Here is a 24,704-nt window from a genome sequence, read left to right on the forward strand (position 1 = left end):
TGTGGAGGATACGGAGCAACTGGAACTTTGGAGTACTGTTGCTGGGAGTGCAATATGGTCCAGCCACTTCGGAAAACAGTTTAGCAGTAAAGTTAAACATACACCTTATCGTAGGACCTAGCAATTCCAGTCCTTGCTATTTACCCAGGAGAAATGAAACCCTGTCTCTGTACAATGACTTATACACTATCAGTTACATCTGGTTACAGCTGGAAAACTAAAAAACGAAACAACGCAAACGTCTATAAACAAGTGAGTGGGTCAAGAATTGTGGTACTTCCATATGTGGAATACTATTCAGCAATAAAAAGGGATTAATGACACACCAACAGCGCTGGCTGAATCTCAAAACATTATGCTAAAGAGAGAAAGAAAACCCACTCAAAAAGAGCATGCACTGTGTGAAGTTATGTGGCGTTAAAGAACAGGGAGAACTCTGCTGTAGTGACAGAAATCAGATTAGAATTGCCTGGGGAGGCAGTGGTTACTGCCTGGAAGTTCCTGAAACTTCCTAGAGTGATGGAAATATGCTGTATCTTCTTTAGGATGGTGGTTATTCACACTGGTGAATACAATTGCCAAAATGCATGGAACTGTACACTTAAAATCTGTGCATTTTACTTTATGTAAATTAAACCTTAGGGTTAAAAAAAAAAAAAAGCATCACATAGTGACCCAACCAGTGGTGGTTTCTGGGAGCAGGGGTCATGATTTTTTTTTTTAACGAGGAAGTGTATCTACAAAGTTTAAAAACAAAAACAAAAAAAGAGGGGGCGGGGGATTCTAAGTACTAGAAACTTTCCCGAGTATTGGTTTCGGGGGAAGGAAAACTGGGAAGTGATCTAGATTTTTACAGGGCGAGGGCAGGGTGCTGCGACGGCAGGGTGCTGCGAAGGCAGGTGGCAGAGAGCTATTGGCTTCCCCGGGGTCCGACCCCAGATCCCCACAAGAAGTCCCACTGCCCCCAGCGGTCGGCGCCGCTGGCGCCGCTGCCGCCGCCGCGAAGCCGGAGTCAGCACGGCTAGTCGCTCGTCGGCGTCGCGCTGACGTCACGCGCGTGCTGACGTAGCCGGCGGCCGCGGCCTCTGAAGCGGGCTGGGGCGCGGGGGGCGCCGAGTTTGAGTAGTTTGGGGGCCGCTCGGCGCCTGGCGCTGCTCCCGCCGCCCGCCGCGCCCCGCAAACCGCGTCTCGGCCGGACCGAGCGCGTTCGGCCCGTTCCCGCGGGGACCCTCGCTGGCGGCTGGGCGGCGCTCGGCGAAAGTTGGCCCCTCACGGGCGGGCGGGCGGGCGGCCGCGGCCATGGAGCCCCGCAGCATGGAGTCCTTCAGCGCCCAGGTGCAGCAGAAGGACGTCGGCGGCCGCCTGCAGGTCGGCCAGGAGCTGCTGCTCTACCTCAGCACCCCCGGCGCCATCCCAGACCTGGAGGACGACATGGGCCGTCTGGGCAAGACGGTGGATGCTCTCACCGGCTGGGTGGGCTCGAGCAACTACCGGGTAAGCGGCGGCGGCGCGCCAGGCCGGGCACGCCCTCCCCGGCCAGCCCTTTAATGACCGACGTGCGCGTCCGCTCAGGCGAGCCCCTGGGTTGGGGGGAGGTGCTTCGGAACCGCCCCATGGACTCAGGGTCCCCGGACGCGCACCCATTGGCGACCGCGAGCCGGAGACCGATTTCCCACCACGACCAACTTTTTCCGCAGTTGTGAACAATGACAAATTCAGCGATTCCCTGAAACCGTTCTTAGGCACTAGGATCTAATGTTTCATCACTTATTTTAAAAATCAGGAATAATTTACGTATGTAAAAGCCTCGGAGAAGTTTTACATTTGTACGTACCTATGTAAACACTACCCAGACCAAGACATAGGACATTAGGATACGGATTTTAAATTGAGAAGGACTGTCAAGTTAATCCTTAATTAATCGTTTTTATCCTACTTAATCGCACCTTTCTTTTTTCTTATATAATTTTTTTTGTGTCTGGAAGGTTGTGCTTTTCGTCTCTAAGTCATCTTTAGAGCTTAACAAGGTGCCTGGTTAAATTTACCGTTGAATCTAATGAAAAGATGCTGACCCCCTGGCATTATTTAACTGCTTTTTGTTTATTGTCGACGGAAAGCAGTCGAGTGCTCTCTGTCGCTTTGTTTTGCCGCAGTTGACTGACTCGGATTTGAAACCGTGCCGTAGCAGGTGAGCTGATGCTGAAAAGAAAAAAAAAAAAAAACATGAGGTACAAGAAGGAATGTTCTTAAGAGCCGGTAGTAGGCAGGCTGTAATGTAGCCACGTTGGGAGACCAGGTATATTCAGTAATTAGCCTGTGCTGTAGTTTTTAGCAGTAACTTTTTTTTCTAGTCTTCTGGTGGCAGTGTTGCTTTAAAATGCTGGCCCAAATCTCCCGTGGATGAAGTGATTCTTCTTAGTAATATATACTTCCAGCCCAAAGAATAGGCTGTATTCTGAAAGCATTATCATTATAGAGAAGAAAGGCAAACTCTGGAATTATTATGCAGACTTAATGGTGAAACTTTCATGAGTTTTGGAAGGATTTGACTTCTACAAAGGTAATAAAAAGTTTGAGAGTTAACCACCTCAATGTTTCATCATATACTGTCTCTATTATTTCTAAAAACTTTGGGAAAAATTAATATTTAAGAATATATCATTACTCTGGGAGATTAGTTTTATTTCTTTGGAAGACACAAGCTAATTTTTTTTTTAAATTGAACTAGTCAATTACAGTATGTCAGTCTCTGGTGTACAGTACAATGTCCCAGTCGTGCATATGCATACATATATTCATTTTCATATTTTCAAGATATTGAACATAGTTCCCTGTGCAGTACAGAAACAAGCTAAATTTACTTACACTGTAAAAAGGGCATACACGCTCAAGGTAGTTGATTTTATGTTTCAAGATAGGCTGTTGTAGAAAATCAGCTCTTTGGTAATACTTGCTCCCCTTCCTAAGTGAACTTTGATGTGCCAACTTCTGTGCTGGCTTTGGTTGAACTGGCTTTGGGCCATTTCACTCAGGTGTACCATCAGTAAATGACCGCTGAGCAGTCCATCTCTTGAAACATATTCTTGGCATCTGTGATACTGCCGTATCCCATTTTATCTTTTACGTCTCTAAGCACTACTTCCACTCGGTGCTATGTTTCTCCTTTATCTAGCTCTTAAGAGTTAGAATCCATCAGGGGTCTGACCCAAGTTCTTATCTCTTTACTACACATTCTCTCCGTGCTCCTCGTAGATACCCCTGTAGCCTGAGACAGTTTCACCAATCAGAAAACTACCACAGGCAACCACGACTTCATCTGCATCCTTCCTTGTAGCTATGCCCATGTAATTATGTTTTCTCTGAATTATGTTTACAGTGAATGAATTATCTGTCTTTCTCAATTATACCAGTCCCTCCACAAGTGTGTTGCGGACATGCATATCCTGTACCCACCTGCCTACTCAAGCACATTAATTCATCAGTTTTGATCTCTCTTCCTAAATCATTAGTTCTCTCCTTTCTACTAGTTCTATAGTATAAAAGTTTTTTCTGACATTGTTAAGGAGAGGGCATTTTAATTCATTTGTTATTTGGGATTTATAAACAAAGTTACCAACCTAGCTCATCATTTTTTACTCAAGATTCAGTGAAACATTTAAATCTTTTGAAAAAAGGGTATCATAGAATTTTTTGGACATACACACAAGTAGAAATGAACTTAAATTTCAAATTATGCTGAACAAAATACAACTTTTCTTTGAATTTGATAGTACTTCAGAATTTGTCTTAGTAGCAGTCATTGCTTCAGTGAATTTGAGTGATCTTATATGCTGGATATTCTAGATACTGAGGACCCATCTGTGAACAAGGCAAGAAAGGCTCATTCAGCTTCATTTAGGTATTAATTGAGGACCTACCATGTGCAGGCACTTTTCTGGGTACTTAGGATACAATACTGAAAAAACGACAGAAGTCCTTGCTTTTGTGTGCATAGATTCTCGTGCGGGCAGAGGAATAAACAAGATACCTAAAATTATAGTTTGTTAGATGTGATAAATGCTTTGGAGAAAAGCAGTGAAGGGAATAGAAGCGTTGGGCCGGATGCAGATGTTGGAATTTTATATAGTCCTCAGACCTCAATGAGAGAGTGATTTAAAGGAGGAAAGAGTGAGATCCCTGCTGTCACGGAGATCAAATTAGAAAGAGGAAGGCAGATGGTTATACAAATTAGATAATTTCATGTAACAAGTGCTTATAAATCAACTGATGTGAAAGAATGATGGTAAGATGAGACTATTTTGGAAGTAAAAAAGTGAGGTGAAATTTGAGTACAGACAGGAAGAAAATACTGGAGTGAAGAAGGCCTTTAGGCGAGGAAGCTGCCAGTGCAGAGACCCTAGTTCTGTTGAGGAACAGCAAGGCCAGCATGGCTAGAGTTTTCAAGTGAGTGAGGTGTTGAGAAAGATGAAGATGAGGAGGCAGGTAGAAAGAGCTTTATAGGATTTTATTCTAAATGGGTGGAGGGTTTCATGTAGAGGGATGGTTGCTTTGTGGGGAGTGAACAGTAAATGAGCAGAAGAAGCAGGGAGATGATGGTGGTTAAGGATGGTTTGGTAGCACTGGCTGTCCTGAGATGTGGAAGATTTGGGTTATGATTTGGTGATAGAGCCAGCAGCTCCTCCTCTTGCATTGAATATGAGAATTAAGAGAGGAATTAAGGATGATTGCATAGCTTGGGCACCAATAGAGGGTACTATTTACTGAAATGGGGAAGACTGCGAAAACATTTGGGTGAAGGAAGTAAAAAGTTAGGTCTGAGAAGGTTGTTTAACGTCCAATTTGAGATGAGTCTTCAGTTCAGTGGAGAAATCATAAATGAAGAAAAAATGTGGGAATAGGGGTGTGTGTGTGTGTGTGTGTGTGTGTGTGTGTGATATATGGTCTGGCATTTGACTTTTGCTAAGGACAGACCTATGATTTCAGAAGTCCCCAAATTTTAGAATGACATTATAATAATAAAATGTCTCTTATAAAATGAAGTTAAATATGATACCATTTAAAGAGTCCTTAGTGACTGTCAAGCATTGTCTCAAGTACTTTATTTCCGTTGTCTTGGTTTAACCTTTAGGATGGCCTTAGAAAGTCAGTACTGTTTCCTCATTTTGTAGAAAAGAGGAGGTAAGTAATCTTGCCTTCGGTCATAGACCTGGTAAATTGGTGGAGTACTTGAACCTAGGGAGATTAGGCTTTTACTCCTTTCCTTTTCTGTACTTTTGTAAACCTCTTCAATATCCTATCGTTTATCAGTTCTACTTTCACTTTTTTATTTTGTCTATCTGCAGCTATAACATAAGTTGACTCTAAAAGCGGGGGAAAAGATAAAAAGCATTTATAACTGTGTAGGGCAGGGCTAAGTAATGTCCTAAGTTTCAAGTCTTTTCTTGGAATCCAAAACCACAGCCCATATGCCATTTAAAAGACGATACTTTCCAATGAGTGTCACCTTGATTGTATTTCTTGTAAACCATCACTTTCTTAAAATATATGATTTTTTAGTTTGCTTAAAAAATAGTAAAATCTATCTGTATATATGGATCTTGTCTCTTCCTTTTACCTGCCATGTAGGATGAACATCCAGGTTGTTGTTAACTTTTTACTATTCACATTGTCCTTTTATGTTGTCACCTTGTGTATGTGCTTGAGAGTTTCTCTAAGGTAGTGATTCTGAACCCTGTCAGATTCAGTGCCCTCTTGTAATGCTCCCTTTACAATCCTGAAATAAAATTTACAGCCAATACTCAATATACATCATTTCTTAAAATCCCAGTAATCTCCTAACTGTACTATAAAGGAAAATTACACATAATTTATAATGAGGTGAAATATATTTCAGTATGTAAATGTGCCAGCCTGACTGCCCAAGGAGACATACTGATAGTCAGATGGCTGCACCAGTACGTATTGCTGTAATTGCTACCACTGCCAGTTCAGACCACTACAGGTGTGTGGTTGCTGGGATACAGACTTCGCAAGTGGCATTACTGTTGGTGATTGTGATATTCTAGAAATCTTTTAAATTCTGAACCTTATTTCTTTGAGCACAGCCCTTTAAAGGGTTTGACCACCCCATGTGACTTCCTAGTCCATTTAACTTTTAACTGTCTCATTCTCCCTCTTGTTGAAGTTTAAATATCCTGGTCAGTCACACCTTTACATTCATTTTCAATTCTCTTCTCCCTCCTCACTTTCATTCTGTGATTCTCCTTTGATAAAGTGCAGTCCTGAGAATCCATTTCTACCTACCTTACACCTGCACCAGTGCAACAGAAGGTGGATGGAGAAAAATACAAAACTGCCAGTTGATTTGATTTTAAATTTCTGACCTTCACTTGGGTTCTTAATGGTGCCTGGCAGTCATCCTATCTTTTCTACTTGATTTGTTCTTTCACTTAGACAACTATTCCGCATCTGTTCCTCTCCTCTCAGCCCTATCAATAGCTCTTCTTCCATCATCAGTGTCAGCTGATGGCCTTGCTGTCTACCTCACTGTAAAAATGGAAGGAATTGGAATTTCTTAAGACGCCCATTACTGTATGTACCCATCTTCCAGCGTTTATCTCATGGGAGGCTCTGAGTAATTTGTTGAATCAGTGAGTGAAAACACACTTGCCCCTTGATTTACCTGCTGCTGCATTCTTGGAGAAACTCACACTAAAATCATGCACACATACCCACACAGGTTATGTTCTAGGCCCTGATAACTTCAGATACAGTTTTTATTTACATGAATGGCTGGCAGCAGGGCTACCAAGTATGGCCACATACCTTTGGGCTGCACAGCTCCAGGGAAGAGTTGTCTCCAGTGAGAATAATTGTTCTTGGTATGTGTCTAGAAGTGGAAATACTGGATTATACTTCCTGTCTAGTTCCCCTCGTTCTACCTAGAGTTAATCAGTATCTTTAAGTTGTTTGTTTCCCTCCTTTTTTGAGGGAAATACTTTTATTTATATATTTATATGAAAGTAATCTGGTATTTCTCTTCAGGTTTTCAAAATTTGTAAGCCATCATGTTTTACTCATTTGATCTGTGCATATATGTCCACTTGTCAATTATTTTATCCCATTCTTCTACTCATCTTCTTAGATGCTGAGTTAATATTTAGAGAAAAAAGGTCCTGTCAACTTACAATATTTCCTAATGAGAGAAACATTACCAGAGTATGCTTACTGTCAATAATACATGTCTTTTTTTCGGTTCCACCTAGATGGAAGAAGTCCTTGACTGTGAATTAAGCTTATGTCCTTCCTACATCTCGAAAACTTGTCAGGCTTTCTGACTTTTACATGGAAAGTTCCTAGTTGTGATTCTTTTTTTTTTTTTTTAATTCAAGTATAGTTAGTTTACACTGTTGTATTAATTTCTGGTGTACAGCAAAGTGATTCAGTTATACATGTATAGATAGATATTCCTTTTCAGATATTTTTTCATTATAGGCTATTATAAGATGTTGAATATAGTGCCCTGTGTTACACAGTAAGACCTTATTGTTTATCTGTTTTATATATAATAGTTAGTATCTGCAAATCCCGAACTCCCAATTATCCCCCCACCTCCCCACCCCCATCCCCCCCTGGTAACCATAATTTTATTTTCTATGTCTTTGAGTCTGTTTTTGTTCTGCAATTAAGTTCATTTGTGTCCTTTTTTTTTTTTTTTAAGATTCCACATATAAGTGATATCATGAGATATTTCTCTCTCTCTCTGCCTGGCCTACTTGACTTAGTATGACAGTCTCCGTGTCCATCCATGTTGCAGCAAATGGCATTATTTTATTCTTTTTTATGGCTGGGTAGTATTCAGTTATGGATATACCACAACTAATTTATCCAGTCGTCTGTCGATGGACATTCCTTGCATATCTTGGCTGTTGTAAATGGTGCTGCTATGAACATTGGGGTGCATGTATCTTTTCAAATTATAGTTTCCTCTGGATATATGCCTAGGAGTAGGGTTGCTGGATCATAGGGTAAGTCTATTTGCAGTTTTTTTTAAGGAATCTCTTTACTATTTTCCATAATGGCTGCACCAAACTGCATTCCTACCAGCAGTGTAGGAGGGTTCCCTTTTCTCCACACCTTCAACATTTATTGTTTGTGGACTTTTTAATGATGGCCTTTCTGATCAGTGTGAGGTGATACCTCATTGTAGTTTTGATTTGCGTTTCTCTGATAATTAGGATATTGAGCATTTTTTCATGTGCCTTTTGGCCATTTGTAGGTCTTTGCTGGAGTTAAGTCTCCTGCCCATTTTTGGATTGGGTTTGCTTTTTTGTTTTTGAGTTGTATGAGCTGTTTGTATGTTCTGGAAATTAAGCCCTTGTCAGTCGCATTATTTGCAAATATTTTCTCCCAGTCCATATTTCATTTGTTTATGGTTTCCTTTGCTGTGCAAAAGCTTCTAAGTTTAATTAGGTCCCATTTGTTTGTTTTTGCTTTTATTTCTATTGCCTGGGTTGACTGTCCTAGAAGAACATGGCTAAGATTTATGCCAAAGAATGTTTTACCTGTTTTCTTCTTGGAGGTTTATAGTATCTTGTCTTATGTTTAGTCTTGAAGCCATTTTGAATTTATTTTTGTGTATGGTGTGAGGGAGTGTTCTAACTTCATTGATTTACACAAGGTTGCCCCAAAACCACTTGCCAAAGAGGCTGTCTTTTCTCCATTATATATTCTTGCTTCCTTTGTGGAAGATTATTGATCATAGGTTTGCAGGTTGGTTGTGATTCTCAAATTGGAAGTGGGCATTACTATCTCATGCAGTTGCTTAGCTTTGTTGTTGATCGACAACATTTCTGATTTTAACCATTTGGAAGATTAAATATTATATTGAATTAAAACTCTGTAACCAAGATGACAACTTGCATGTGAGTTTACTGACATCGGATTACTCAAATATGTTCAACTACTTGTGATTCAGAGGTAAAAAGGGAGAGAGAGAAAAAAAGAGAATGGGAAAATGACCCTAAAGTTTCTGGGACTTCTCAGGATTAATAACATTTTATACATTTTTGAAAATTTCAGTCTTATAACTTAAAAATACCCTAAAATTTAAGCTTAGTGTTAGCTCAGAATTTGCTTTTTAGAGTTTCTGTTTTTCTACCTGTTAGAAAGTGTTATTTTTCCTTTTATATTTTATAATTTTAATATATTTTATATTATATAATATATTTTATATTATATATAATATATTATGTAAGTACATTATTTTTGCTTTTTTATTTTAAAGGATCTGGATGGAGGCATTTGAGTTCCTAAGGAAGTGGTGAGGAGAAAATTGGAATATTGCTCTAGTTGTTTTTTCTTCTTTTTTGAGGGTTTTAATATTCTCTTTAAAGAATTCTTAGCCATGATGCAGGCTAAACCAAAAGATGTCCACATGGAAATTCAGGAAAGTTGTTTGTAGCCGCATGGTAAATCTTGGTATTTAGTGTGTCACATTCACCCATCAGATTCCTTGGGAGTGTGCTGGCTATCACTGGGTCTTTATTTACTATCCCATGTGAATTTCAGAATCAGCTAGTCAAGTTGCACCAAAAAATTGTGATTTCTTATTCGAATTACATTGAATATCATCTTTTGAGGGGAAGACTTAATATCTTTATAATATTGAATTTGTCACAAATCACAGGTACATTGTTTCATTTGTAAGTCTTTCTAGTTAGTGTCTCAAGATAAGTGCTCTTTAGAAAAAAGTTAGTATAATCTCCGTAATATTACACATTAAAAAAATCCCTTGCTATCAAGTATCCAGGGTTCAAATTTCCAGTTTCTAAAAATGTCATACACATTTTAAAATTAGTTATTTTAAGAAAAATCAGGATCCAAATAAGAGTCACACATTGTAATTCATTAGTGTATTAGTCTCCTATTGGTGCTTTAACAATTTACCACACACTTAAGGGAGGGAAAAAAAAAACAATTTACCACACACTTAGTATCTTAAAACAACACACATTTATTTCCTTACAGTTCTGGAGGTCAGAAGTCCACAGTGGGTTTTATTGGAATAAAATCAAGGTTTCAACAGGATTGTATTTCTTCTGGAGACATTAGAGAATTTTCCAGCTTGTAGAAGCTGCCTACATTTCTTGCCTTTGGGCTTTTCTTCTGCCTTCAAAGCCAGCAATATAGCATCTTCAGATCTTTCTGACCACTATTCTGTCATCACATCTTGGACTCTGACTGACTCTCCAGCTTCTCTCTTATAAGGGCTTTTGGGCCCAGGATAATCTCAGGATGACTTCCCCATCTTAAGATTCTTAACCACATCTTTAAAGTTGTTTTTTGCCATGTAGGTAACATACTCACAGATTCTGGGGGTTAGGACGTGAACACCTTTGGGAGGCCATTATTCTTACCTCGGCTACCATATTTATTAAGACTCTTAATCTGTTTCTCCCTCAGTGTCTGTTCTTTAAAAGCCTTGTATTTTATTTGTGGTAGAGCTTCCCAAAGTCTGAATTTTGCTAATTTCATTCCTGTGATGTTTGTTCCCTCTGTATTTCCAGTAAATTGATGGAAGGCTATTTCATAAGTAATGCTCTTCTTCAACCAGCTGGCATGTGACATTAGGAAGGCACATAAAGTCCAAGAGTCTCTTCATGGTGTTAGCAGACATTAATGTCCAGTGTTTGGATCTCTTAATTAATTAGGGTTTGCAGAATGATATTCTAATTATGTCATTCATACATTAGCTGGAATACTTTTTTAGAGAACTTCCCCCATTTACTACTATTTGGTTACCTAGTGGTATAGTTTATATAGAGAGTCAGGTATAGTTTGTATGACTCTTTTCATTTACTAATTGCCAAAATAGTGAGGTAAAAATAACTAGCATTCTCTAGTATTAGCCAGATAGTTTTTGTTATCATTATGAACTCTTTTAAATATATTTAGTGCATTTCAAGACAATAGTTATTATCCTTATTAATATCCAAACCATCCTATCACATGACCCTAATAATCTTTGACAGTATCTTTTTGCTATCTGGCGTCATGAGAGACCATACTTCCTACTCCTGCCTTGGAATCAGCCACTTCTCCAAGAAGCTCTGGTTCCTCTTAGAGGGAAATGGTTTGTGGAAACTACGGTCTGGGTGCTAATGGAACTTATTGTTACTCATTTGATCATTGTTTCTGGATTTTTATCAATGATAGGGTTAGGCTTAATTTAATTTTAAAGAAAAATAGATCATGAGTTCATACTGATATTCTAATACAGATTCAGGACTGCAATTTTTACTACTTCTGTATATTTTCTATCTATATCTACCTCTATCAACAAAATTTCTAGAAACATTGACAGTTTCTTTTTCACAGAGTTTTGTTTTTGTCCTCAGGGTATATCCCACCAGAGAGAGTCAAATTGCTGTATTTTAAAATCACTTGGAATAGTCTTCTGTGTTATTCTACGAATTGGGTATAGAATTAGGTTCGCTTATTTTATTTCATTTTCAGTGAGATTAATTATTGCTACAAAGATGATGTATTCAAAATAGTCTGGTTTCTTTCTCTTTTCCTTATAGTCTATTCCCAACCATTAATTTCTTTTTCTGATTATCTTTCCATTGTTACTTGTAACTATATTTGTAGTCCCCTTTTTATATACACACATACATTTCTCCAATTTGCTTTTTTGACTTAATATATTTTGAATATCATTACATAGCAGAAGTTGGGTAGCCCTCATTTTGATTTTTAAAGTGTCAGTACTCTGTAGTGTAGCTGTGCCATAAATATTTGAATCTGTCCCATACTGGTGAATGTTTGGGTAGTTTCTGGTCTCTTGCAATGAATAATCTTTGTTTTCTCATAATTTTGCAGGTATATCTTAGGGATAGATTCCTAAGTGAGATCTCACTAAGAATACATGTTTTTCCTGCTGATTTGAGATACTGCTTTTATCATCTATTAAATTTCATGTGTGTGAGGATGTCTGTGCACTTGTTATGTTTTTAATAGTTTTATTGACATAATTCACATTTATACAGCTCACTCATTTGAAGTGAACAGCTCATTGATTTTTAGGGTATTTGTACATATGCACAACCATCAGCATAGTTTTAGAACATTTTCATCACTTCAGAAAGAACCCTGTGTCCTTTAGCTGTTATCTCCCTATCCCTCCACATCCACTAGTCCTGAGCAACCACTAATCTCCTTTCTATCTCTATGGATTTACTTATTATGGACACTTCGTATAAGTTGAATCACACAACGTGTGGCCATTTGTGACTGCCTTTTTCACTTACAATGTTTTCTAGGTACATCCATGTTGTAGCATGTGTCAGTCATTACTATTTATGGCCAAATAATATGTGATTGGTTGCATATACTACATTTTTTTTAATTCATTCAACAGTTGATAGACATTTGAGCTTTCCACCTTTGGGCTATAATGAATGATGTGTAATGAACATTGGCACACAAGCGTCTGTTTGCGTCCTGCTTTAATTCCTTTGGGTATATACCTAGCAGTGGAATTGTTGGATCCTCATTGTTGCTGCTCCACCCTATGCTTTAGGCCTTCTTTTTCCTTGCATTTCCTAGAGGAGTTTCTCTGTATTTCCTCCTTCCCTGGTGGTGGACTACTGTTGCTTCTGACTCTGTTCTTGCTGCTGGCTGATTTATGGGGAGTGGGGCTGTTCTGCTTTCCTGGTCCAGCTTCAGTCTTAGGAGCTCTCTGTCCTTGCGTCTTGAAGGTGAGGCTCTATCAGAGATTCTGCCTCTTCTCAACTGGAAACCTATAATCATTAGAACCCAGCCCCTACTCCTGAGGTAGAAGGCTTTTTTCCCTTTTTCTCTTTACTTAATAGCTGTAAGTTTTTATCTGTGTCCTAGAAGGTGACAGTTTGTCTTTCCCTCAGTAGCTTCAAACTTTTGTTTCTTGTAGGACGAGGAAATGGGAAAGGTTTGTGCTTTTCCTGCAGAAGCAGCTGCTCCCTTCCTCCGAGACCTGTAACCACCAGGAGACTTTCTCTAATCTCCTGCCCTGTCCTCCGTCTTGATTATATGTCCAGTGGAGGTTTGTAGAGAAAGAGCCTGCAAGTGGGCATGAACTCTTCTTGTGCCTGCAGCTAACAGGATTCTGTATTCTCATGCTAGCCCATGCTCAGCTTATTAACATTGAGTTGAACATAGCTGAATTTCTTTTACCCACTGTGGGTTTATCTTCCTTCTGTCCTCTGCCATGTGCGACCTACTGCTTATGTCCCGTCTCTCCTTGTCTGTCGTAAGCTTTCAGGCTAGATGATTATTCTGCAACTTTAGCTTCCTGATGGCTTCAAGAATAGTTATGGTTTTGTAGATTATTTGGTTTTTTCTTGTTTACAGTGGGAGTGATTTTTTTTTTCCAATTTCTTCATCTTAGACAGAAGCTGGAATTCCTCTATAATGAATGATGCTCTTTTAATTTTCTTAACAGCTTCATTTAAGAAGCACTTCTGCATTATAGAAAGCTTCAGGTATAGTCAGTGAACTTCTGTGTACCCTTCAACTAACTTACCAGGTATTAATATTTTGCCACATAAGCTCTATCACTATCTTCCTGCATCTGCACACTATTATGTTTATTATTATTATTGCACCATTTGAGAATAGGGTGCCCTAACCTCACCACTATTCACCCTGAATACTTCAATCTCCCTATTTTTTAAAAAAATTTGGTAGTAAGAAGATCTTTATATGTCAACAATTATATGCTGATATTAAAGTATGCCTCAGTAATTTGTATTCATTACAATTTATTTCTTTCTGTAGGTGTCGTTAATGGGATTGGAAATTTTAAGTGCCTTTGTGGACAGATTATCAACACGATTTAAGTCCTATGTAGCAATGGGTAAGTTAACTTTATTTTAAAATTATTGTACAGTTTGACATACTGACTTTTTTCTCATAGTATTTAACAGAATTAGTTTTCTGTAAATGCAGTTGTAATTGTGTAAATGAATGCAGCCCAGAGATCTGCTACTTAGCATTTTAGTTTGCCCAGACATAAATGATTTTAAGCCTGTTTGAGTAAGTATGTTCCCTTTGAGACAAAAAAAAAAACAACAAAAGCAAAAAACTTGCTGAATATACTGCTAATACATTTTTACTTCGTATTTTCAATTTTTTTTTACTATCTCTTTTACTTTTTTGTGACATATTAATAAATTATAGTATAATTTACAGCAGTGCTTTTCAGACTATCTGTAGTGAAGGACCAGTTTTTTCATTGCTAGTCTATTATAGACCAATATTTCATAAAATACAATACAAATAAATCAGAGCAAAATGAAATTAAAAAATGCAAGGCCCAATTTTTCAGTTAGATTTAACAAATGTAACATTATTTTGGTCAGATTGTTTTCAAATCTTATTTTATAAAAACTTACAATTTCTTTACAACAAATCATTTGTAAACTGTAGACTACAGTCCTGGGCTGCTGGCCCTACTTTGAGCAGCACTTAACAGTGTTTTTGCAGCCCAGAATGATACACTGGTGTAATGTTCTTTGTATGGTTGTTAGATTGCAGAAAGTTGGCGTTGACTTATTTTCTAAACCTAAGTGACCTTCGTGTGCCTTTTGGAGTGCTTTAGTGAGTGGATTTGTCCTACTATGTAGAAATGTATTTAAGGATAACCTCAGATGTTTGTGATTTTCTTTTATAGATTAAGTTAATGCCTCATAATGTATCATCACTCTTATTTTCAAATTCTGTTTAGTCATCTTTTTTCTCCATGTTCAGTTATGCCACCAAATTCTTTCCAGTTTCTTCTTTTATTTTTATTGTCTAGCTATCCTTTCAGCAGAAATATCCCAATGACCTTCTCCATCTTTATTATTTCCTTTTTAATCAGTACCTGGTTCCAGTTCAATCTTTGTATGCATATCTTCTGAAAAGATGATTTTTTTTTACTGTCAGTCTCCTGCTCAAAATCTTATGATAGATGTTGAAAACTGTGCTCTGCAAACCTGTGTCACATGCTTGTGTATTTTGAATCAGTGTTTGGGAAGTTTTACATAAAAATTCATATTTGTGGCTTGTCTTGAAAAATTGGCCAGTGTGGCAACCCTGATCTTGCCTTCCCACACGTGAATATTGGCAGAAGCGGTGTCATAGCCTCCTTTTTGTCTGGGTCATGAGCTTTCTGATTCATGAGTCCCTCCCAGCTCCTCTTGTCTCCTCATAACTGAGAATTTCGGTTATAACACACAGAGGTTAGAATACCGCAGTTCTTATACCTGGTTCATTTTTGGCATTTCTGTTACCTCCCTGACTGTAGGTGTTTGTTTTGTGACCCCTGCCCTGTGGTAACTCTATTATTAGTTGCTACAGACAGTATTTTAGACTGGAGAGTAATTCTAGGTATTACATATCTCACTTACTTTTCAGACACAAGGAGGACAGGTGGGGTTTGATGGACGTACTCACTGCTCATGTTGAGGCAGTAGGAGTGTTAGGGCCAGAGCCCTAGTTGGCTGCCCCCCAGGACTGTCCTGCTTTCAGAACTTACTTCTGTTGTGCTGTCCTTGGTGCTTCGGTCCTCTCAGCACGTCTGAGCCTTCTCCATCTCAGCAGCCTGACTTATTCATGATGCTCCGTAAACGCTCTCCACTCTAGCTAAGCAGAAACTTGCTCGTTCTCATTAGTTCTGGCTTAACTTGTTTAGGCCCCTGCTATGCTGTTACTTCTTCCTGAAATCCTCTCCTTCTCCATGTTCCTTTCTTTCTCTTTTTAACAATTTACTTCTGATTTCAATATCTGGGAGCTTTTCAGGTTACTCTCATCCTACACTGAATTTTTTCTTTACTCCATGATTCTTATACCTGTGAATACTTAATAAATTACACTAAGTTGGTTTTGTCTGTTAATGTTTTTCATACATGTTTCCCACATATCTGCCTATTCTTATATGTGTAATTTTTTATCTTTTAATCTCCTCTTCTTTCTGGTTATCTGTCTGCATTTGCTGTTAGTATTGTTTTCTCTTTGAACTCTAAGTGTTCATTATTGTTCTCAGTGAAACTTGAACTTATTACTTGAGAGTCAGTGTGATATAATAGGAAAATTTCACAATTTTGCTACCATTTATTGAATACGCCCTTTTTACCCATTTAGTGGGCTTATCTACCTTACATATATGAAGGAGTACCCTCAAATAGCTATTTCTCATTCGTACAGCAGCTCTGCGAGATAGGCTACAGTATATCTGTGTGCTTTTAAGAGATGCAGTACCACGCTCAGAATCCCAAAGTTAGCTTTTTTATTTTACTTCTAGACCTTAGCCAGACAATTTTTGGAGCCTTTCTGTAAAAGGAAGGAATTGAATTGAATGAAGTTATGTGCTGAAGGTTTTTTTGATAATGTATCATTAGATACATGTAATTTGATGTGAGTGGTGTTATTTTCTTTTGGCATACTGAGGTTATTAACTATCATTACAGATTTTTTTCATCTTTTTTATTAAAAGTGAAGAGAGGTTTTAAGAAAATTGACATTCATGTTCGGTTTTAGACAAAGTACCAAAAAGAATATGGGCTCTATTAACGTAATTCTATAATATAAGAAATTAATATTTTCTTTTGTGACTATATGTGCTATGGAAAAATTACATTTTCAACCCCCAAAAAACACAATTTAAATTTAACACTGATCACCAATCCTGGTTTTATGATAACAGAATTCCGTAAAGGAGCTCATATTTTACAAATCTTGAAGAGATAGTTTTAATCCAAAATGGTATTACGGAAAGGGTATTAGAACAGTCCAGGTGCCTGGTCATCAGTTCTGCATCTTTTAAAATGGTTTGTATCTTGTGCAATGCTAAGAGAATAAAATATGCCAACAGCTCTGCTTCCGACCTCTTCCATGTTTCACTGTCCAAATTCCAGGCTATGAGAGATGTGTTTATTTGTTAAACAAATTCTTTTTGAGAGTCTACAGAGTGAAAAACTCTGATTCGGATTCCCAGTGATTATCTATTGCATGTTCATCATGCTGAATGATAATTCAGTGGTCATTATATACAGATCTTTAGGGAATAGTGCTAACACTTTTGAATGTTTATTATGGACTTGGTGCAGGTGCTTTTTACCAGTTTTACTTCATTCTCTCACTAGCCATGTGAGGTATTGGTCTGGATCCCTCATTTCACAGACAAGGAAACTTTGCAATTAAAGAAGTTTACTATTTCACGTAATTAATCTATTTCTAGTAGAGCTAGAAATAAATCTTACTCTGTTTGACTCCAAGAATGTATATGTTAAAAAGGAATTCTGATGCAAAAAATATATGAATTTTTTTGTTTAATAGCTGTAAATCCAAGTTTATGTAGTGTGAGGTTTTTGTTGTTGTTGTTGTTGTTGTTGTTTATGGTTTATACACTTTAGTTTTTATATTGAAGTGAGCCCTTGTTTGGGCCAAACTTTTTGTTTTCTTTTTGGAGTTAAACTCCACCTCTCAGGAATGACAGGTCAGTTTTTATTCCCATACGCACACCCACACACACACCCAAACACCTCAATTGCAAGTAAATGGAAGTAGTTATGCCTAACATTGTGTAGATTACTTAAATCCTGGTTTGCTTGTTTTCTGTTTGACCTTGGGCAAGGTATTTAATCCCTCTGGACCTTCTCTATCAAATGGGCCTACTCTATTTCATAGAACTGTTATGAGGATTAAATGAAATAATTCACTGCTTAATACATAATAATATCTAACATTTATCAAGTGTTTACTGTTTGTCTTCTGCCTTTCAGAAGCTATCAAAACCAGAATCCCCCAATAGCCAATGCTATAGATGTAGGTGAATTTCTCTAGTGTTAACAATACATCTAAGGAAATGAGAAGGATTTATATTGTTTCAGCTGACAGATACTTCAGTTGCCTCATGATTAGGCTTATGATTTTTATGGCAAGGACTTTGTTTTCTTATACAATCATTTCCTTGATTACGCTTAGATTTGTGGATAAACTTTCCATTTTGTATAATTGGCTTCTTCAGCATTTTCTTCCAAAAAGAATGTGTTTCTTCTTTCCTTAAATGTTGTTGATCATTATTACATCAGTTCTGGTTGTTATATAGTAGACAGTGTTATATTGTAGGATACATTTGCATCAGATTACACACACCTTTAATTATATGTGTCTATAAACTAGACAGAAAATCCCTTTCTTGATCTCATTTCTTCCTCCTTCCCTTGTTTAAAGTAGGCCTGAGCCTCCATTGCCTCAGGGAAGGGAAGGCTATAGCTGTAATACCAAAGGAAAAACTAAAGAAGTTAATTTCTTTGCTTTTGAGCATGCAGGTTGATGATAGTTATGGGGGTGGTAGGTGACACATTGGGTGCTTGCCCAGTGTCCTTCACTCTTTGAGTTGTTATGTGTATTATCTTTCAGTCGTCTCTGAAGTGAGTACTGCTGCAGACATGGGTTGAGAAAATAAAGACAAAAAGATTAAATTGTGTGATCACACACATAGTAACACCCCACTAAGTGCTAGTGGTAATTTAAGGAATTACAGAAAGATAATTTTGACTATGAGATATTTTTGCCCTGTGGGAACCCGTATCCTCCAAATTCTGGCCCCACCTTCCTGTACCCTTCACCTCCCACCCTCAAAGGCTGTAATTTCTTTTTGGTGCTTTGTTGATTCATAGTTACAGAAACCTGTCTCATGAACACTCTCCAAGAAAGGACTCTAACCTGCCTCCTTTCATGGAATAGTGCCAAAGTCTTGACAGAGTAGAGAAAGACTTCAATCCCATGGACCCAGTCTTTTGTTTTTGTCAGTTGAGTAATATGTCTTCCATATCAAACATGTACAATTTAAAGAATAATTATAAAACTAACACTGCCTATGCCTCCATCAAAAAGCTAGAACTCCGCATTTCCTGATGACACTTTCCACTCTCTGTCAGAGGTAACTACTGTTGTGACCTTAGGGATAATCACTCCCTTGCTGGCCTGTAGAGATTGACCATTTATACTCTAATAGAGTATAATAGACCATTTATTACTCTAAATAGAGTAATACTAAGTTTTGCCTGTTTCTTGAACATTATTATTATAAGTGAATGTCATACTGTGTGTATTCTTTTGAAACTTGCTTCTCAGTTATTTTTTGTTGGATTCATGGGTAAAGAACTTAAAACAATTTGCTTACTTCATAACTTTTCATTTGTGGAAATAACTACCATTTGTAGTTTTGTAAAATACAGGTTATACTGGAGATGAATTCTAAATATTATTCTCTTTCCCCTTCCTTTCTCTAGTTATTGTAGCTTTAATAGACAGAATGGGAGATGCCAAAGACAAGGTTCGAGATGAAACTCAGACCCTGATATTGAAGTTAATGGATCAAGTAGCACCACCTATGGTAGGCCTGCATTGTAAAATTGAGATTTTGCTAATTAATGATAAAATAACAGTAAAGATAATTGGTAATCACAGCAAGTCAGTAAAGCGCCAGGGACATGAAAGCTGAAATTTTAAACAATGAATTGTTGCTAATGCTTTAAAGAAATTGAAATTTAAGATAAAATGTCAATATCTAACTTTTTCATTTTTTGCTTTTCTTTTTCTTATTTTCTACTCCTTAATGCATTTTCAGAAAGCTAACTCCTAGGTTTAAGTGATTTGATAATGTACTGATTATATTATTTGTTCGGATTTTCTGGTTTTCGTTATCTGCAAACTATATAGTATTCAGTGAGAAAACTTATTTTGAAAACTACTAAATGTTACGTGAATTTCTGCAGTCTTTACAGAGACAGGGAGAAATTTTTTTATTTTAACAGGTGGTTACTAATTATATAAGACATATGACAGTGACCTGTGTTTTCTGAATACAGTGGAAAAAAATTGTCCTTAGGGAGTGTTTCAAAAGAGGAGCAAAAATAAATTGGCTTGTAAACAAAGACTTAAAGAGTAGCTTATGTTGAGTGAAAAAAATCAGAATTTACAATGTACACAATGATATTGTGTGTTATTTAAAATACAGCTTAAAATTATATTACATTTTATTAAAAAAATCCAGAGTATTGAATTGTAAAAATGAGCCATTTCCCAGATATTTTATATCCTAGAACTAAGTCCTTATTTATAGTTTGATGGGAATCCTTTGATAGTCACTTAGCAGTTCAAATTTTAACTTGTTTTTGACATGTTGTTATTACAATGAGCATTTTAAGGGGCACCTTTTGTGGGTATCTTTGGACAGAAATATAAGTATGCAACAGAGTTCCAGAGATGTTGTTGCTAATCAGGGTATTCACCTTTAAGATTGATTTTTTTGTAAACTTCAAGTTACCTTCCAGAAAGTTTGACAGAGAGAATTATATTAGTAGAACTGAATACAGAGCCCAGAGAGAATAAAGCCCAAAAAGAGGTGGGGGGCAGTGTGTGTGTGTGTGGATGTGTACATGAATTTAGTAAATGGTAAGGGTGATGTTTCTAAATGTGGAGAAAGGGTGGATTGGGACAATTGGCTATATATTTGGAAAGATAAAGTTGCATTCCTTCAAATAACAAACCCATATAATTGTTTTCGATTATTTATTTATGTAGGTTATCTATGTTTTTTCCAAAAAAAATATAGTGACTAGCAATAGAATGACTTGCCCAAATATGCTTCTGTATTTGGATCCAGTGTTAAAAGGAAAAGAATCTGAATTATAAAATGTTGAAAAAGCGTGATCCATGTAATAGTCTGTACTAGTTGCTAGGCAACATTGGACCTTTAAATGCTTACAGTACTACTGGGCTTATAATGGTGGCATTGTTGTTGAGGGTTTCTAAGTTTAGAAGAAATTCTGTGTTGTTGAAAATTCTAAGGTTTTTAGGTTTTAGACATAGTTTTTCTGAGAATAATTGAAATCTAAAGTGAAAGATATAAAATAAACTAAAAATATGATTGAGATATTTAAAAATGGGTAAGAGCAGTGCAAATGTGGCTTAGAAAAACTTGTAGAGAAGTGAACAGTCCCTGGGAAAATTTAGTTACCAGTAAGGTTGTAGTACAATAGTATGGCTGAGAAAAGATAAAAGATTATAACATGAATAATGTAATTTTTTGTTATACATGTTTACTTCTCTTTCAAATAGTACATTTGGGAACAGTTGGCTTCTGGTTTTAAGCACAAGAATTTTCGATCTCGAGAAGGCGTGTGTCTGTGTCTTATTGAAACATTAAACATGTAAGTTTCATGATTACTGAAAACAAACTGCCTTATGTTTTCCGTTTTTCCAAAAAAAAAAAAAATCCATTTCACAGAGCTCAAAGAAAGCTATAGAAATAACAATTTTTTTAACATTTTTTATTGATTTATAATCAATTTACAATGTTGTGTGGAAATAAATTTTAAATTTTAAATAATTATTAATTGACATCTAGCACAAGTTTTTGTTTTGATACCTTTATCTGTTAATTTTTATGTGTATTTTGTATCTTTCATATTGTTAATTTAAAATTATTAGTCATTGATAAGTTTCTCTTTTTGTCTTTAGTGTATTAATAGTTGCCACTGGAAATAGATGGTCATGTAACAAATATGCTGTTATAACTTAGAATCTACTTCTGTTCTAGAGCCAGTTTGGAATTGTTTTTAACTCAGTGGTATTTCAGGTAGTATAGCCATTTTCACCTTGTGCCCGTTGTCCCTAGGCTTTCTAGAGCAGTGCAGGTGGTTACCAGAATCATAGACCAAACAAGAATCCCCCAGGTAACAAGACAGTGCAGCTGGTAACAGTGTGCAGAGCTCTGACGGCATAGATGCCACAGAGCTTTGAACTCCAGTCTGAAGAAATTGTAAACTAGGGCTTTTGTTCTCATTCTGGATTATTTTTTCAAATTCTATGCAACATATAGGTAATATATAGTAGCTTTCAATTTTTTCTGTAGTGTTACTTCCTTTTCTCTAACTATGCTTTCATTTTATTTTCTTTTACTCCTCTGTGATCCTTTCTGCCATCTAGAGCTTGTAAGTGCATTCAGTCTGCACAACTTTCGTGATTTTTGGCTCTCTTGTCATTTGCTTTCAACCCATGACCTCGTCAAAATATTGATAAGCATAAATAAAGATCTTTGATTTACTTATTTTATTGGAATGCAAATTTGTTTGAGATCTAGAGTCTTCAAAAAATCACTTTTAATGCAAAAGTTCAAATTTTCTTGAGTGATTGATAGGTTGCTAGGTTTAAGAGTGCCATTGGTTGCATATTTTGATCTGTTGGATCATGTGTTGACAGTTTTCATTGTCAGTCATGATTATTCAAGTTTGCATATTTCACATTGTTCAGTATTAGTTTTTGCTTGTGTCTCATATCCTTCAAGTTTTAATGATGTGTGCCCATGATCTCCACCATATTTGTCTTACTGATACAACAAGAAGAAAGTATAAGGATATTTTGTTGACTGTTTGATTATAATCAAATTCTCTCTTTTTTTTCTCCCCCAAATTATATTTAGTTTTGGGGCTCAGCCACTCGTCCTCAGCAAGTTGGTACCACATTTGTGTATCCTATTTGGAGATTCCAATAGTCAGGTAAAATTTTATTTATATTCAAGTATTGACTACTTTTTTGGCCACCTTTTCTTTTCTAGTTCTTTTATTCCATTCTTATAAAAAGAAGAAAGAGGTTGAGGGGGTTAAATCAAGATTTACTTCATTTTTTCTTTCAAAATCCACCAAAGTTAATTTTTAAGAATACATTATATTCACATATGTTGCTTATATTTGTTAGTTCCTTGGCTAGTATTAAGAGTAGATGGAACTTACAGGATAGTTCTTGAGATTGAAAGTTTGATTAACAAAGAACCTAGATTCCCTTCTGTAGTCCTCCTGTAAGCTAGTTGTGAGGTCAGATTGTCAGCTTCCTGTCTTCATTCCTGCATAAAAACAACTTTTTGCAACAGTCATAACCCTATTTGTCCAGTGTTATGTGACTTGTTAGAAGTTTCACTAATTGAGCTGCAAATAGTACGGGGGGGGGGGTGTTCTGGATCTTGTCTGTCCTGGTAGAGTTGAATCTTGGCTGTACCCCTTTTGGCACAGCTTGTGATTTGGGAACGACCCTGGATTTCCCTGCTTTTAGGCCCTAGCTCTGCCTCTGGAGATTTGTAGAGAGTTCTGTCTCTTCATTTGCCCTTTGACAGTGAGCTATGCAAAGGAGCTAAAACTGTCTTCCAAATTCCAGTCTTTAGTTCAGATTTATTTTTTTTTTAATTGTGCTAAAATATTCACAACATAAAATGTACCATTTCCATCATTTTTAAGAAAACAGTTCATTGGCATTAAGTGTACTCACTGTTGTGAGGCCATCACCACCACCCAATCTCCAGAACTTTTCATCTTCCCAAGCTGAAACTCTACCCATTAAATAATAACTCCTCATTCTCCAAAACCCTTCAGATCCTGGCAGCCACATTTTACTTTCTCTCCATATGAATTTGATTACTCATAAAAGTGGAACCATACAATATTAGTCCTTTTGTATCTGGCATATTTCACTTAGCATAATGTGTTCAAGGTTCATCCATGCTATAGCATGTCAGAATTCCCTTTCTTTCTTTTTTAAGGCTGAATAATATTCCATTGTGTGTATACACTGCATCTTACTTATCTGTTTATCCACAGATGGACATTTGGGTTGTTTTCATCTTCTGGCTATTGGGATTAATGATGCTATAAACATTGGTGTATAATTATGTTTGAATTCAGGCCACATTCTTGAAAGGCAATTTTATTCCAGGAAAATACATTAACCATGATAATGATATGTATTCATAAATTATATTACCAGTTCTTTTTATAGTCTTATTACCAATAGAAGATTTTTAAAGACCACATTTATTTACATGTTTCTTAGATTTCTGTAAAACTTTTACGAGGTTTCTCTAGAGGTTTCTTGGCAGGTCCTCTTAGTTTTTGTTAATGACCTGCCATAATCTCCCAGGGATTTAGAGGCTTTAAAACTAACGTGGAGCTTCCAAGTTGGTCTGCTAATGTAATGGTACCTTGAGGTGAAGTATTTTATTGTATCTCATGTAAGGTTTTTTTTTTTAAGTTCTGAATTCTTTGGCAGGTTAGAGATGCTGCAATATTGGCAATAGTGGAGATTTATAGACATGTGGGAGAGAAAGTGAGAGTGGACCTGTGTAAGAGAGGAATTCCTCCTGCTAGGTAAGTCTTGCTAAGTTTATTTTTTTGCCCCTGGTTTTGAAGGTTTTAATTTCATGTGCTTATTGAAAATAGGTTCAGTTTTTCTGGAATGTTTTAATATTCTAATTATTACTGTTTTTAAAATTAAGATCCTATAATTTTTTGGATACTATTTCATTATATGCTCATGTATTATCTACATATTATTTACTATGTAACTAAATACCATCTTCAGGTAATTATCTTATGATACCAGGTAGTAATAGTCATTATTAAGAAGATGCCTGAGCAAGGATTTAGTAAAAAAAATATTAATCCATTCATTAAGTACATATTTTTTGAGTACCTGCTGTTGAAAGGTACTGAACAAGATACTGGATAATAGAAAGCTGTGTAAGAATCAGTCACTACCCTTACAACCTAGTCAAATAAAAAGAAGACCAAGAATATCTGAGTAAAGCAGCATCAGTCAGATCAGTAAAGAGCCTTTGATAAGCT

General features: G+C 36.8%; 1 protein-coding gene across 15 annotated transcripts in view; it reads left to right on the top strand.

Annotated features, from left to right (window-relative positions):
* Positions 1-1,074: 1,074 nt before the first annotated feature.
* Positions 1,075-24,704, top strand: part of CLASP2 (cytoplasmic linker associated protein 2) — a 153,282-nt gene continuing 129,652 nt past the window's right edge. For 7 of the 15 annotated variants that reach the window (XM_074345319.1, XM_074345324.1, XM_074345321.1 and 4 more), the window contains exons 1-6: positions 1,076-1,494; positions 13,819-13,897; positions 19,320-19,423; positions 21,151-21,242; positions 22,514-22,589; positions 24,130-24,227. In XM_074345319.1, coding sequence (XP_074201420.1) covers positions 1,300-1,494; positions 13,819-13,897; positions 19,320-19,423; positions 21,151-21,242; positions 22,514-22,589; positions 24,130-24,227 — 644 coding nt within the window. In that variant the 5' untranslated portion in view covers positions 1,076-1,299. Of the gene's footprint in view, positions 1,495-13,065; positions 13,085-13,818; positions 13,898-19,319; positions 19,424-21,150; positions 21,243-22,513; positions 22,590-24,129; positions 24,228-24,704 lie in introns of those variants that run through there. The other 8 variants (XM_074345328.1, XM_074345326.1, XM_074345331.1 and 5 more) reach the window with 3 other exon arrangements.

This window comes from Camelus bactrianus, chromosome 17 (assembly GCF_048773025.1).
Source record: "Camelus bactrianus isolate YW-2024 breed Bactrian camel chromosome 17, ASM4877302v1, whole genome shotgun sequence".
Lineage (NCBI taxonomy): Eukaryota > Metazoa > Chordata > Mammalia > Artiodactyla > Camelidae > Camelus > Camelus bactrianus.